Source organism: Silurus aristotelis, assembly GCF_946808225.1.
Source record: "Silurus aristotelis genome assembly, chromosome: 11".
Lineage (NCBI taxonomy): Eukaryota > Metazoa > Chordata > Actinopteri > Siluriformes > Siluridae > Silurus > Silurus aristotelis.
Window position 1 is genome coordinate 13,241,239 of NC_139584.1, and position 16,647 is coordinate 13,257,885.

At 36.9% G+C, this 16,647-nt stretch overlaps 1 protein-coding gene across 2 annotated transcripts; it reads right to left on the bottom strand.

Annotated features, from left to right (window-relative positions):
* Positions 1-601: 601 nt before the first annotated feature.
* Positions 602-15,780, bottom strand: mapk14a (mitogen-activated protein kinase 14a). Of its 2 annotated transcripts, none has more exons than XM_083553945.1 (12): positions 15,331-15,780; positions 12,821-12,950; positions 11,275-11,333; positions 7,955-8,066; positions 7,792-7,821; positions 7,529-7,576; positions 7,191-7,305; positions 6,299-6,370; positions 4,495-4,574; positions 3,590-3,668; positions 3,011-3,184; positions 602-2,020 (listed from the first exon to the last, which is right to left on the bottom strand). In XM_083553945.1, exons 1-12 carry the CDS (start codon positions 15,447-15,449, stop codon positions 1,953-1,955), a joined length of 1,086 nt encoding a protein of 361 aa, XP_083410071.1. In that variant the 5' UTR covers positions 15,450-15,780; the 3' UTR covers positions 602-1,952. The 2 variants fall into 2 exon arrangements, with proteins under 2 accessions (XP_083410071.1, XP_083410070.1); XM_083553944.1 differs by lacking the exon at positions 4,495-4,574 and adding an exon at positions 5,282-5,361 and having other exon boundaries at positions 15,331-15,776.
* Positions 15,781-16,647: the final 867 nt, after the last annotated feature.

Here is a 16,647-nt window from a genome sequence, read left to right on the forward strand (position 1 = left end):
GATCATTGGAATTCACACAATCACCAAGACTCGAGATATTTCAGCATGTATCGCAATGGAGGATCACATTTGATGGCAGCTTACACTGACAAAAACCTTACAATAATAGGATTTACCTTTAAAAACTTAAATTTCCCCAAAACAGTAAAAGAGGAAAGATAATGACATTACCCTAAAAAACCTGCGTTCTTGACTACTGTGTTGAAGTTGAAGATCTGCTGGACAGCTGCAACATCTGCCCTTTTTGAAATCATAATGTGCTGTACTGTGCATTGTGTGTTTGATAACAGCAGTTTCTTTGACTACCAGGAAGAGTTTGTTATTTCTGATAACTCGCTTAATTTTTTTTATTACTAGTATGTAATGTGATTATAAAAAGGTATTTATATTTAATTTAAACTCCGATGGAGACCCATCATAATCAAAATAACAAAATGCTTTCAATAACTACAAAAACTACATTTTACTACTGAATTTATTAATATTACCTACCTTTGGGATAACTGTTAAAGAACTATATCTCTAAAAGCAACTATTAAACAATACCATCTTTTTTCAGTATACATGTTTTGGTTATGCTTGATAAATTACACACCACATCTGTGAAAAATATCTGCCTTTATTTTATTTAATAAACAATGCTTATTTGATTATATTCTCTACAGCCTGGTGTAGGAAATACAGCAGACACAAGCAGTCACTCCAGTTAATATCACCTCTGCATTGTATATAAATATCTCACACTGGTACAATATTGACATTCATTTAATAATTTCTTATATAACAGCTCAAAAACACAAAAGGAAAACCCCCATTCACATCATGCAGTCACATTCTCTCCATTTCTGTCTTACAGACTTGCACACAGTGACAGGTCAGAAGGGCAAACACTTCATAAAACATACAGAAGGTGAAAAAGATTGCAAGAATAAACTTGTCACTGGTGCCAATTAAGTTTTCCAATTAAAGGTTACTCTAGTTTCTCAAAGTCAAAACTAAATGGCATATATTCAAATTTTTTCTTTTTCTTTTTTCTTGAAAAAAATAATAACAGGGGTCTTAAGTTGATTGCAAAATATCTCTAGCAACACTTCTAACTGCAAGGTAATGCACATACAATCAATGCACTGTTAAACAAAACATGAGAGGGTAGTTACATGTTAGAGATTTCTGTACCTTGTTCTAAAATATAATCCTACTGGCAGAGAATAAAATTTAAATATTTTATATTTAAAAATTTAACCTTTTTCTTATTAAAACCATCAGTCAATGACATATCCAGCTAGTTTTATTCTCAGCAAAAATATTCAAGAAATGTCAAATAAGACAGGAGTGGTGGCAGGAGTATTCTATTTAGGTAATAACACTATAAATAGCAATAGGAACACTATCATTAAACAAAGAAAAATTACTGAAGCAGCCAGGTTGTGATAAAGTATAGCAAGCATAAAGCTAGGCAAAATGTTTTTTTGCAAGTGTGTAAGCTTAAAAATGTCCTCATGTCTGTACATTTGCCTGACAAATGCATGGAAACATGGTAAGGGTTTAGCACAAAATAAAAAGAGACTCTACTTTGGGGTTGAACTTAGGAACTCTACTTAACTTTGAACTCCCATGAAATGTGTCCCTTTTTTCTGCCATAATGTGTTTTGCTCCCTAAATCAGTAGATGCCATTTTATATTTTATATATACATATACGCACACGCACACACACATACATATACATACATACATACGTGTGTGTGTGTGTGTGTGTGTGTGTGTGTGTGTGTATATACATACATATATACACACATACACACAAAACATTTTGGAAAAATACTAGAACAAAGAAAATAAAGTGTCAGGCACTTAATAATCATACTGTCGGTCTGTTTAGAGAACTGCATTACAGAACATAACAGTGCTAACAAAGTTGAAAGACTGCTGAATTTCCCGTCCTTTACGATTCTCATGATTCCATTTCATCCACATCAAAGGCAAGAGGCTTGAAGCTGATGACCTCCTCATAGGTCAAACCTGTGCAGGGATAAAGAACGAAGAGTTATGGCAGACAATGCAAAAGTATTCTTAGCAACCAGTTACACACACAATGCAATATTATGGAAACCTGGGCCCACATAAACATTAGGTAGATACAAATGTAACCTGTTGCTTAGGCATAACAGATTTGAGCTGTTTAAAAATTTATAAACATTAATGTTGCCACAGTTTGAGTGATTTTTTTTTTTTTGCATGTGCTACTGAGAACTAAGAAAGACTTTTCCTGATGCAGAGACATTTTTGTGTACTATATTAAATCTTAAAAAGAAAAAAAAACTTTTCATGCAATAGTAAACCTACTGGCATAAGTGATTTTGTGGATATTGTGTTTAAAATGTATATGTTGCAAACTGGTAATAAGTGAAGAGGATAAATGTAGGAATATAAAAAAAAAAAATTTACTTTAAAAATTGAGCATTATGAAAGTGTTCATATCCTTAGTTGCTCTCTGAAATATGACTGAAAGGTCATGGACATGCACCTCATTCCTCACTAAAATTCATGTCTCAGCTCTAAGATTTGATTTGCTCTAAGCCAATCTAAACTTTTAGCCAAACAGCACACTCAATCTAAATGGCCTAATGTGCAGAATCTTCCAAATAAACATCAACGCACTGACTGCTAGACTTTTAATGCCATTGTTCGTTTATGACAATTACTTTCATTCAGTGTGATTCAATTTCAAGTTCACTGCAGCTTTTTTAATCCCCCGCTAGGCACTTTGCATAAATTTACACCTACATCAAACATTTGTTTTGTTCATGCATTTTGTGTAACTTGGCATGCATGCAAAGCTTTCAGCAGATTAAGGCATACGTGCTGTTGATACACAAGGGCCCTGGTTAAAGAAAAACAAAACAAAAATGTGCCCATTTACATTTAGAAACAGATGCTGTTTCAGATCTTATGTTGCAATCCCCCCCCACACCCTCAGGTAAATCACTGCAATCTACATTCACAACTCACGTTTCCACTCGTCAATCTCTAATTCCCGACTCTCAAAGCTCTGGTCATAGGGCTCTGCCTCTGGTTCATCATCTGGGTCATGATACTGGGCAAAGTATGAATGAGCCAGAGCTTCAGCTGCGGTTATTCGCTTGTCTGTATCCAAGACCAGCATTTTCTCGAGGAGGTCCACGGCTGAGACAATACAGGGACTTCAGTTAGCAACCAGAGTAGCGCAATGACAAAATATTTGCCTGTATTTCATGTGCAAGTAAAATATGCACATGAAAAGTTTGTGCTTTGAGGTACACAGAGCAATAAATTTGTTCAATATTTGCCAATAAAAGAATAAGCGATGCATCATTACACCATTTACATGAATTTTAGAGTCACAATTTCAAAAAATTCTTCTTAAAAGAATGAAACACACTTGATTAAGCATCTAAGTCCAAAACTGTGCATAGTAAATTCTTATTTCATAGAACACTTAAATATTGTTGTATATTTTGCATCCCATGGGATTTATAATACATATTTAAGTTAATAGGACCAGAACTCCACAATCGCTAGTAAAGACAGGTAACTGTTTTCTTTTTTTACCCAGTGGATTGGCCCCAATAAATACATCAGCAAAATTCCTTTTAGGCATCTGTGGCAGGGAATGAATATAATTCCTGGCCTGTAGAAACAGAAAGGGGTTAACTGTTATTTAAGGGTAAATTATTGAGTCCCTATCATTGAATTTACACAATTGTGTTCATGTGTAAGCTATTTATACTTGCAGTCAAACTTTCTAAATAAACAAGTTTTTTTATTTAATAAATGTAGGAGAATCTGCAAACAGCGGTGAAAAAGCAAAGAAAAGACTTGAGACAACTCATTTCAGGGTCCACTTGACAATTGTCTCATGTTTTGCATCCAATTTATTTAAGACTACTGAATTAACGTTACGATCTCAGACAAAATGTATGAAAGAAAGCTGTAGCTTAAATTTTTATTCTCCCTAATACATTTAAATGCATGTTGCGATTTGGAAAATTGCTTATTAGTATGCAGCACAGCACTAGGCTTTGGGCCGACACATACACAGCTTCTATTTTCAACACAAATCAGTTAATACACAGCAAAGAGCTCAGATTTCAAATTATCCCAGTCACAACAAAAGAGCATGGAAAAAAATGCTCAAATACACAAATGCTCCACAACACATGCTATGTTTCAGATTCAAAGGCTGATTTTGGAGCCAACTTCAGGATTACCACTATAAGAAGTAAACCAATATTGATATGAGTTGGTGTCCCTCTTTCTAGTGCCCTTTGGCTTTCACAAATAGCCAAAAGATTGCATGTATATGAAGTGTTCCCCCCCCCCTGTACAACCACTGCCAGTGCAGTTACTGCATGAAATAAACTAATATAACCTCACGAGCATGAGCAGGCCTGCGCACCTAAAAACATGAATTATTAAAGATATTGTGCGTGGGGCAGAGGCCACAGAAAGCTCACCTCATGGCTAGGCATCCTGCTTATTAGAGAGGAAGGGGGAGTTCCTGTCAGCCGCATTATCTGCTGTAGCTGGTTTATATCTATGACAGCCAGGTCAAGGGCTTATAGCAGACACACTTTACAAAAAACCTGCTTTTGTTTGTCTCCTATTTAGAAGAGAAGAAAGGAAAGAGAAGAGACAGAGAAAGCAACACAGAGGTTTGACATGCTCACAGAGACACAATGCTGCGAAGAACATCTCTCTTGACTCGAAACTGTGCATTATAGTTATTCCCAGAGAAAAGAGTCGGCATCAGCAAAGCTACGATCAAAGATTTGTTAATTTTTCATTCATTCAAATCACAAACCAAGCCAACCAACCCACTTAAAAAACACTTTACATATTCGAAATTAGTAAAGCATTGATAAACAATGTGCTCAGTACATAGCATTCTCCATTTCCCTATTATTATAAAATCTAATTAAATTAAATAAAGCAATAAAATTTTTGTTTTGGACAATCAATTCATAAATACTGTATATAAATTTCATATGTGGAAAAACATAGGACAAGATAGATGTTTTTCTCAATAATTACATACCATGAGGTAAATCTAATTAGGAAAATATGGAAGGCTATGTTTAGAGGCTATACAACAGATTATGCAAGAATGTGAAAGCATGCTGCAGGAAAAGGCCTCTCATTGGTGAAGTCCAAAATCAATCAGTGTACACCTTTAGAAGCACACCAAATTTAGGTTCAGGTGGCAAAGCATACAGTGTAGCATCCTTCAAACATTTCACTCACAGATTCTGATGACATTTTCTTTAACAGCTCGGGTCCTGGAGTTCCAACGAGTAGCATTATAAGTTTCAGCTGGTCAATGTCTACATTGGAACATAAAGGAAAAACAGAGGCAAAGCAGAGACACTGCTGCCACACAACCCTTCACAGCCATGATCATGCAGCTGTCATCACTGGCATTTCCACATACAAGATTTGACAGACTGCATAATGGAGCTGCTAGATGTCAATTTGTGCTTAATGTTGATCTCAGAGCAAAAATTAAAGCAAGCAAATATACTGGAAATGTCCTTAAAAAGTTAGTGAAGGAATTGTGAAGTAAATAGACCATTATGTTGTATTAGAAATAATTCCTAGTACTGTGTTCAAAATAAATAAATAAATAAAAATAATAATAAAAAAAAACCCTAGCTAAATTTTCATTGTGTATGTTTATAACATAAGAATTTTATTTTGCTATATTGAAAAATGTACATTTCAAACAATTATATTTGTAGACAGCCATGCATGACATAATCAGTAAAAATAGCAAAAGCTTGCCCAGGGCAAAAAAAGAAAAAAAAGAAAAGAAAAAAAAAGCACCCAGGTGTATTCAGCCTTCCACTGAGCTAAGTGAAGTTTGGTTCACTCTTCAAAAAAAAAAAAAAAGTGTTGCTGTAATGGAAGGGAAAGATCATCATTAATAATTACAGTGATACCGAAGAAAGAGAAAAGAATATGGGGTCGCAGAACCAGAAGAGAGGCAAGAAAGTCTTTGCAAGTCTGCTCTGTGCGTTCTCAGAAGTATGGATCACATTTCATATTAGCACTCCTTGCGGTGAATAACTACAGAGTGAGGCTAAAACAGCATTAGAAAACACTTTCTATTGTATTGCAACATAGCGACTGCAAAATAGCCTAAGGAAAGACTTACAACTAAGAAATATTCATATTTAAACAAATATGAGCATGCGAGTTCAAACAAGCACAAGCCAAATGCTCCAGAGTTTGGCTGCGTGTGTTTTGAAGGTTAAAGGATACGGTCGGTGCCAGGGAATAGCGTTCTCCCCGTTAGCAGCTCAGCCATAATGCAGCCAACAGACCAAATATCCACTGGAAAAATAAAGCCAGGCGAAAACACATCAGCAAAACATTACACTTACGTAACATTATTTTAATCAGATCATAAAGCTTATTTGACATAAATGATTGACCTGAAACATGTAACAAAATTCTGTCTGGGTTACATTTGCACAGTTTTTTTTTTGTATAAATCTGTCTGCATATTTGCGAGCACAACAGGGCAATTCAAACAGTAACTCAATTGAGATAAAACTAAAGGGAATTTCAGATGGACGCATTAACAGACAGTCGAACCAAAAACGACAACAATAAAACTATAGCTATGTGGAAGAATGCATTTTGTCCTAGGACTCGCACTGAAGGCCAAAGCTCAACCTTCCAGATTAAGACTATAATCTGCAGTCAGATTAAAGATTTATTTTGGCAATATTAATAGAAACCCATCACAACATCTGTCGGGTTTCCCCGGTGCTCAACCAGACACACCTTCCCACCTCAACCAATTTGTATTTGACTGGACATTAGTATGTTGGTGCACCACTGTGTGCTGTGCCTACCCCATAACTCTGTGTTTCAAATATGCTTCAGCAAAGAAGTATAAACCAACCTTATAAGACAATTTTCATTTCAAGAGTTAGTTGAATGACAGCTGAATGACAAGATCAAGCAAATGGTCATGCATTTCTAATATAAAGACAGTTTGAAATACAAAGTAAGTTCTGATAATACAGCAACATGCTTTAGAGTAGTTTTGTTCGTGTTGAATACAATCCTGTAATTTTTTATAATACTCATAGAACTTAATATGCCTGAGAAATTGTACTACACATGTAAGACAATATTTCACCACCTGTCATGTTGTAGTGCATCCAGTTAAGCATGATTTCCGGAGCTCGGTACCACCTGGTGGCCACATATCCTGTCATTTCATCATCCGTATGCCGTGCCAGGCCAAAATCAAGGATCTGCAGGAGAGAAAGACCAAAAGAATACTCAAGTGCTTTTCAGTATTAAAAGGGAAACACCACTTTGACACAGGAAGGAAAGAGTTTCTTATCTGAAACATACCAAGAAAAGTGCTACACCAAGTTTAGCTCAAAATCCGTTCAGGCTTATTCAAAACACTAATGCTGCTTAATATTCTTAGCCGTGATGCTTGATATAAGAATGTTATAAAAGCAGATTTACCTTAAGTTCACAATCTTCATTTACAGCCAAATTACTAGGCTTCAGGTCCTAAAATAGAGAATAAAGTTAAAAGAATGCATTAAAAACAAATCAATTCAGCTGGTTATACTAACCACAAATTACTGCACATAATATTTTAAACAATTGATCAATCACATGGTGCAAGTCTCTATAAAGCGCATAGAAACAAACAGCGAATAGTCTCTTACAAGCTATAGCGAAACACACTATGTCTGTAGCCTGGAAATAAAAAAACTACTTACTCTGTGAATGATATCTGCTGAATGGATGTACTGGAACACAAAAGACAAAAGAAACATGACAATATTCTTTATTTTAGGTGATGAGACACAATAAAGGAGAGAAACATGTTTTTCAACATGAATTTATTTACTCTCATAACCTCTCTTGTGCACATTGCTTTACCTTGAGCCCTCGAAGGATCTGGTAGATAAGGAACTGCACATGGTCATCAGTCAACTTCTGACATTTCACTATGTTGTTTAAATCTGCACCCATCAGGTGAGTCACCAGGTATCTGCCAAACAGAGAATAGCATGGAGTCATACTCTGGTTTCAGACAAGTCACTAACAAAATACAAATGCCCACACATAAGATAACATCAAAGTCTGTAAGATGTTTGACAGACATTTGGCAAGGATTACTGAGCACTCACAGAGGTTTAAACAAGACAATTGCCAGTCACCAGGCTGTCTAAAATATGCCTGAGACAAGACACATCAAATAACACTTTGAAATCAATAGTTCCATTACCGAAAATGAATAAATAAAGTGTTCCAAAAGCATGAGTCGGCAGCTGGTTTTGTCGTGTCTACTGCCATTACTCCCACACATGGAGACCCTTCATTGCGAGGACTTAATTATGGTGCAGTGGAGAATAAAATGCTTGCTTTAGTAATTGCCTTCCATTAACTCAACTCTGGTTCTGTTGTTCACAGAGCTGGAGCTAACAGAGACTGGCACAATCCCCTAACAGATAATTCACCCAAACAGATGACACACACACACAGAGTCAGTGGCATTATATGAAACAGAGACTTGCTGGCACTACACAGCAAGGCTTAAAATAAATTTTGTTCCAGCCCACAGAGAGATTTTCCACACCCTCTGCACACACGATATCTGAAACAATAAACAAACCAAAAAAAAAAAAAAAAAAAAAAAGCTACCAACAAAAAAAAAACAACAACAACACGAGCACAAAGCAGAGATGAAAATGCACAAAAAAGAAAAATCCCTATCACACAATGTGTGCACACACTTTCTTCACAGCTCCCTCTTTACATTGGTTAGGCCATGAAAACAGTGGTAATAAAAAGAATGGTCATTGTTATTTTAGTTTTATAAATTGTCCTAATTCCCATTATAAATAAAAAAAAAAGGTAAAAGGGAATAGAGTCTGTTAATAATTCAATATTTTTGACAGCAACGGAAACCAAAGGAAGTCATGTAGTCCTGTAGTAACACCCTGGCTCGGTCTTAAACTGCCATCCCTAGAAAGATGCCTGTAACTGGTCATTTCTTGTGTGTGTCTGCCTCAAAACCCTAAAGCACTGTTCTGCACCTTCTAGTTTTAATATCCAAGTATGTGAGGAAAACTATATTGTTTACGAGAACTGACACAATTAGATAATGAGTATGAATTCAGTCAAATGTTACAATGCAAAAATCAGGTAGAGCCACATTGTATGGTGCTGACTGGCCCAGGTAGTGCGATCACACCCACTCAACTATAGTTCTATTTGAAAGCCAGAAAAGACTATACGACCACAATATATAACAAGATATGTTAGGAATACAACATATGGTATGTGGACACCCAGCCATCACACAGGTTCTAGCCAGAAAAGCCAGAAAAGGCTATACGACCACAATATATAACAAGATATATTAGGAATACAACATATGGTACGTGGACACCCAGCCATCACACAGATTCTTCCCCCAAATTGTTGCCAAAGTTAGAAGCTTATAATTGCAAAGGATGCCTTTGTATGCTGTAGCACCCAATCCTGTTTGAGCATGACAAAGCCCCAGTGCACAAAAAAGGCTTATGAAGACATGATTTGCCAAGAGTTAAGTGGTAGAACTTCAGTGACCTTTAAAAGGGCTTGACCCACCTGCAGCCATGGCCTCTTTACAAATACTCTTTCTAAATGAGAGAATCCCAACAAACACACTCCAGAATTTAGTGTAAAGCCTTCCCAGAGAAGTAGACATTATTTTAAAAACAAAGGGGTGAACAATGTAAAATAGGGCATTCAAAAAGATCATATGGGTGTGATAGTTAGGTGTCCACAAACATTTGACCATAAAGTGTACACAGATATATTAATTTATTTATATTTAAGGCATTTGGCAGATGCCCTTATCCAGAGCGACTTATTTAATTCCACTAAAGGTTAAAGGATTTGCTAAAGGGCCGGCTGTGGCAACTTAGTGGTGCTGGGATTTTAATTTCCAACCTTTCAATTAGAAGTCAAACATCTTAAATCAATGAGCTACCCCATTGTATAAATTAATAAACAAGTGGTAAACATATATATTTATTTATTTTTTAAAACATATCTGCACAATACTAAAGTTTAATAAATCTGATGCTTTTGGCCTGGGCTTGTCTGGAGTCATAATAATAATGCCCCATCATAAATCAAGGACGATAAACTCCTGTCTACTGAGACTTTAAGGCCTTTAAGCATTCAAATTAATCATTTTCTCCTCACTGTAAATGTTAATCTGGATTAGTACTGTGGCAATCAAAATCACTAAGCAACAACCAAATTCAGTTTTCAAATCCAACCAGATTTTCAAATGCTATGTGAAATTGTAACACATGCAACAGACAAACCAACAAAGACCAGCCATTACAGTAACACCGTATATAACAATGATTATCTCATTACAATAGGACCTTTCAAAGGGTGGCCTATGTTAAGCCCCAAGTGAGCATTTAGCTCTCAAGACTGGGGAAGCTGGGGGAAAAAATGGAACCCAGGTGCACTATGGAAAGAAGAAGTGTGATGTTTTAGTAAGTGTTGTGCTGTAACCCCTAACCAAACATAAACCAAGTGCGCCCCTCCATGGTATTATGCACCCTGCTGTACTGCAAAAAAAATGTTCAGGGATTGTTTGAGGACCATGACATCTATTTGACCTGCTAGACAAACAAGTCAGATTAATGGAGGCCACACCTCAATTACTTCAGGACTCAAAGCATCTACTGAAAAAGTCTTAGTGCCATATACCAAAGCACATGTTCTTGAGGAGTCCATTCCTTAACGGGTCAGAACTGTTTTGGTGGCACAAAAGAGGACCTACACAATACTAGGCAGGTGGTTTCAATGTTATGACTGATATGGTGATTTTCAGATCAGGACAATGTATAGATTTTATATAAATATACGAAAACGCATTCGTGTCTTACAATTTTAAACAGCAAAAGAATACTTATGTACCTCAAAGTTTTTGTTCCAGTGATATCAGGTTTTAATTGACATAGCTTTGCAAAATAAAGAAATGAATCCCACTTCCGTACAAATTATGTAATTTATTACATTTTATAGTATTTCACTTTATAGTGAAGCTCTACAGGTATGAAATGTTATGCCAGTATAATAAAGTTGATCTGCATAAACATCACCATTTGCAATCATCCATGTAATGTCTATCATGACATTACTATCTATCATCTGCTAAAAAAATCAATTATCGGAGCATCACTTACACATCGCTGAAATCCTCCAGTGTGGTGGCAGGTGTGAAAACATCCAGCAAGCCTATTACCTGAAAAAAAACGCACGATTAAGATTAACTTTATTGTCCAGTTTCTACATTCAATAATGCAAGACAGTCACTGCATAAGATTTACACACACTGACATAGATGTTCACACTTTTAGCAATAATTTACCCGATAGCAATATTAATTTGAGCAAAACCTTCTTCTATTTACGCCGGCATTCACACAGCATGAGTGCATAAGATGCCATTGATTGCACTCGGATCAAGTTATAAGGACACTGTCCTACCAACATTTTCATGCCAATCATATTAGGATGGTGACACATGTCAAATAGACATTTGGTGCTGTGCATAGATGCCTGTAATTTTACTTAATAAATTACTTTACAAAACAAGAAACAAACACAGTAGTTTAATAAAGAAATCACTTCCAGCAGGAACCATCACCAGTTGTTTTCTCCCAAATTTTGGCTGTCAATGTTGTTTCTATCTCTGCAAGTAATTCCAGACACAAATGCTTCTCTGAGACACATGACATTTATTTAATAAAAAAAAAAAAAAAAAAGAAACAAAGAAATAGGTGCCCAAGATGTTCTACATTCTATGTTGTTGCTAAACCATGATCAATGTTTCCTTCTTGTGGTCTGTGCATACGTCACACCCTCTGTTAATGTATTTATAACTGACATGCACAGACCCACAAAATCAGTTTATGACTGAGGAAGTCACACTGTGCACACTGCAAAACAGCCAAGTATTACTTCTGGAATTCCTGTCAGGAATGCAGCTCGATAGGAGTGTGCACAGTTAATCCAAAATCACGGCCACACCTACAATACACTCTAAACAAAGAGTGAAGCTGAAATTCAGTCTGTTTTTAAAAATCAGAAACAAAACAACGAAGAACTTGTATGTAGTTTGTCAGGATTACACACGTACAACACCATAAAGCAAAACAGGAAGTGGCAAAGGCTCACTTCTCATCTGATCTTAAAGTTCATCAAAATCCACCAATAGTGAAGCATCTGAATAACAGATTAAATGGGAAACAATTTGTTTCTATGATCATTAAAAATATTTTAAAATACAATATAAAATGGCTCAAATTGGCCATTTGTTCCCTTCCAAAGCAGCAACTGCAGTTGTATCTCAAAACCTTTCAAAGTATTTAGGCATGATAAAGGAGAAGGAAAAGAAAAAAGGGAACAAAAAGCAAGACAAGTTGCGGAAAAGCACAAAATGATTTTAGCTTGGTAAATCTAGCACAGTGGTTTGCAAATGGAGGGTTTTAAATATTTCAACACACTCCATCACTGTGTCCTTTTAAATCTATTAATTGAAGTTTTACACTTTTACAGATCTCTGCAGTTTTAATTCTAAATAGAAGGAAATGTAAACTCCTGAAAACATTGTAACTGTCAATTTTTATTTTATGTTTGAATGATAATGGACAGAAAAGCTTCAAATGATAGACACGAGAGTTCCGAGGTTACACGTGCGGAGAACCACTGATGCAACACACACACTTACGTTCTCATGTTTCATGTGCTTGAGCAACCGCAATTCTCTGTAGGTTCTTTTGGCATGGATAATGGACTGGAATGGCCTTGAAAGCTTTTTCACAGCAACCTTCAAACCCGACTTCTCATCAACTGCTGAGCTGGAAAAGACAAAGCCATGACAAACTTTGAGTTGACAAAAGCAAAAGACCGCACTGGTGCCAATCCTAGCCACGTACAGGAAGACTACATGTAAAGTTATTACAAATATAGTGCATTTCTTGACAAAATGGATCAAATTTCTTTGATCAATTCTTCTAGGTATACTTGCACACAGTTTTTGAGGAAACTTGGTAAATAGGTTGTTGCAAAAGTCTTTGAGATCTAACCACAGTTCTTCTGTGGCTGTGGGCTGCCTCAAATCCTTCCCTCTCTTTATGCAACCCCAGACAAACTCGATGATGTTTAGATCAGGGCTCTGTGGGGGCCAAACCATCACTTCCAGGACTCCTAGTTCCTCTCTACGCTGATTATATATGTCTGGGGTTTTCCTGCTGCAGAATAAGTTTAGGGCTGATCAGTCACCTCACGGATGGTATTTCTCAGCATTGAAGACATCGTTAATCCTGAACAAACCCTGTTAATAATTTTTTTTATGCATAGTTGAGTAAATTAGTTTTGTTTCCATTTCGGAGGTCTATTAAGACAATTTCTTGACAGACTTATCGAGACTGTAGATAGGTGTTACACTGTTTTTTGCCAGTTCTTTGCTATATCTTCCTATGAAAAAAGGGAAGTAAGTGTGATGTGTCTTTCATCCGCTGAATTTCCTTGGCCATTCACTGCTTCAATATTGCTCATTTCTTTGTGCGTTTTCAAATAGCTTGAACAGCAAATCTTCAAACCCCAGTCTGCCTAAAAACCATTGTATGAGGGAGATCTTGCTGATGCAGTATAGCTACCTTGTGTCTTGTATAACCTGTGGCATGAAACGGTCTTCCACAACTGCACCTCAGTAGCGAAGTTTAGCTGTTCCTCACCCAGTTTTAAGCCTCCTACACAGCGGTTTCTGTTTGATGATCATTAAACCAGCTTAGTATAATTGGCTATTCATGTATCTGACTCTGATCTTACTAAATCCCTGACTTTGTGCAAGTACACAAAAAGTGTGCAAAAGTAAGAAATGAAAGCCAAAAGGTAGTCACACCGTATATTGATTTGAGTTGGATTTCTGTTCATTTACTTTTCATTTTGTTTTGGGTTTTTTTTCCATAAAATTTGAATTAAGACTTTTTTTTTTTTTAAATAAACATTCCTACACAATGTACATATTTTTTTCACAATTGCCTAAAAGTTATGCACAGTACTGTGGATGGATAGATTGACTGTATACATGATACACATACTGTACAACATGCAAATGTCTGAGTATTGTGACAGTCATATAACAATTCTTTGGCTTTAGACGGTGTTATTTCTACAGAGAACTGTGTCAATAAATAAATGAAAACGATATCATCAGATATGGTGTGGACTTTTCGAGCCCTCCAGCTTCAGTTCAACATTAAAACAATGTTTCTAATAAACAAAACCACAAAGTCAGTATTTTATTTCTCAGACCAAAATAAAAAATCTACACTGACACAACCCTATCTGTTCTTCGGAGATCCAGTTACATAAGGTTAATGGTAGGTGATGTAAAGGCCCATGAAATATAACCCAGATGACTCTGTTGCCTAGCAATAAGCTCCTTACCTTCTTTATTGGCACACATAATGCACACCGTCTACCTGGGGAGCGAAGTTATCTAGCAAATGAGTTGTAGTGTTCAAACAACACAATGCCCATTTTCATTAAAGACCCTGGTCAGTAAACAAAGAGTGAGGTCAGTGTAAATAAGCAATAATGCAGCACAACCTTTCTACTACAAAAACAACTAGATTGTCTGACCACTCCACCCTGGTATACACCTTGTTATCAGACTATCTGGACTCCAATAAAATTTTGATATGAGGAACTAGTGGCATTTAGGATCAAGAACTGCATTTTCTTTGGTTCCTGGACAACTGTTCCTGCAGCATTCTAAGTTTAGATCAAGGTGTAAGCATGGACTCGCAGTCTTCCCTGCTGAATATTTGCTTAAACATAAGTAACCCTGGGGCAAAGCAGCAAGCATGAATCCTAGTAGAAATCACAGAAATCAACAGGGGATCAGGTGATCACATCCAGATGAGACAAGGAAGTGAAATGGTAACAGAGACCTGCATGTCTGCAGAAGTGGACTGTTAGACTGTGGAGTTAGTTTGTTAGTTATTACTGCAAAACAAGTCATCAACAAACTAGCCTTCTGGTCAGAGAGACGTCTCCTCTGTTCCCTCAGCTGCTCTTAGAAACTGAAACTCTAGCATACACCAGCACCAAGCCGTGCTTAGGTCTGTTCGATTGCTAACCAAGTTAGCTAGCAAAGCAGCTACACACGAAGGCCTGCCCGAATGAATGGAGCAATCTTCAGGGTAAAAAATGAAAAAGCAAAACATTTACCACACAGAGCCGTATGCACCCGAGCCGACTGGAGCGAGGTTCTTATAGCGCAACGGCACTTCCCAAACGGTCTTATTCACCTCCTGTCGATAAAACGTGGCTCTTCCTGTGTGCGACATTCCTGCAGAGCTGAAGCCCGCGGACAAGCGCAAACTTCTGCTTGAACTCCGCAGCCGCCTCGGGTTTCGTGCAGCCGAAAATGGAGCTTAGTTGGGGGGGAAACAAGTTGCACGGTCCCAGTCGAACGCGACGTGCCGCGGTGACCTGTTTACCACGTACAACCTCGTAATTGCACCACGAAACCGGCAGCTCCAGAACGTCCTGAAACCCTGCGCTCCTCCAACAGTTTGCGTACTGTTCCGGGGAAGTTCAGGACTCGCCCGTGTGCCTGTCCTGGCACTAGTCACTTCCCTGCTGCTCCCTCCCTTCGCGCGCTAACCCAGACAGAAACTCTGAAATCTCGCGAGAATACGGTGTGCAGCCAAAATCATTCATGCAGCGGGTCCAAAATGATCGCCTTCTCGCACATGTTTATTTAATATCCAGTTCTGGTCCTCGGTTATTTATTTATTTAATTACTTTCATGAGCACAATTTGATGCCTATAGTATGCTCATATATTATGCCATTACATGTCTCTTCAGCCCTGATGAAAAATACAATGTGTTCTCAATAGCTTTAAGCCTCCAAACCCAGGTGTCCAAGCTGGTAGATCATTTTTGCCAGTTGTAACTGGTAGAAAGGAAATCATTTCAAAATTATTGCTACTTCCCATTGTAGCAAACATTGTAGACAAATAAAATAACAACAGTAAGGTAAGATTATAAAATTTCAAACGTTTATTGATCAATTGATAATTAAACCAAAACATAACTTTTTTTTTTTTTTTTGCATCTGGTCAGACCAAGCCATTATTTTCATCAGGATGTCCTAGAGCAGTGGTGTCAAACTCAATCATAGACAGGGGGGAAAATTAAATACTTAGTCTAAGTAGAGAGCCAAAAACATTCAACATTTAATGAAGATCAAGACAGACAGGATATTTTTGTAGTTGAAATACAAAATAATATTTCTTTCCTAAATGTATTTTTGGGCCAGAAGTGGCTCAGAGGTCTTGAGTTTGACATGTCGCTTCTAGAGTATTTATCACACATCTAAACATTCTGTGTCCCCTTTATCAGATACATTTTAGTTTTTACTCATTTACCTTTTTATCAGGTAACAAAAACCATTAAGCTGTCGTGCACTAAAAATGACTGACTGTAGTATAGTAATTGTGCTTTTTCATGCCTTCTCTGCACTATTCTTAGGAAAAGCA

Coding starts and splice junctions, on each gene's coding strand:
- mapk14a (XM_083553945.1), bottom strand. CDS start 15,449: ATGTCGCACACAGGAAGAGCCACGTTTTATCGACAGGAGGTGAATAAG. Junction 12,951..15,330: donor GGTGCATACGGCTCTGTGTG/GTAAATGTTTTG, acceptor TGTCTTTTCCAG/CTCAGCAGTTGATGAGAAGT. Junction 11,334..12,820: donor AGCACATGAAACATGAGAAC/GTAAGTGTGTGT, acceptor GTTTTTTTTCAG/GTAATAGGCTTGCTGGATGT.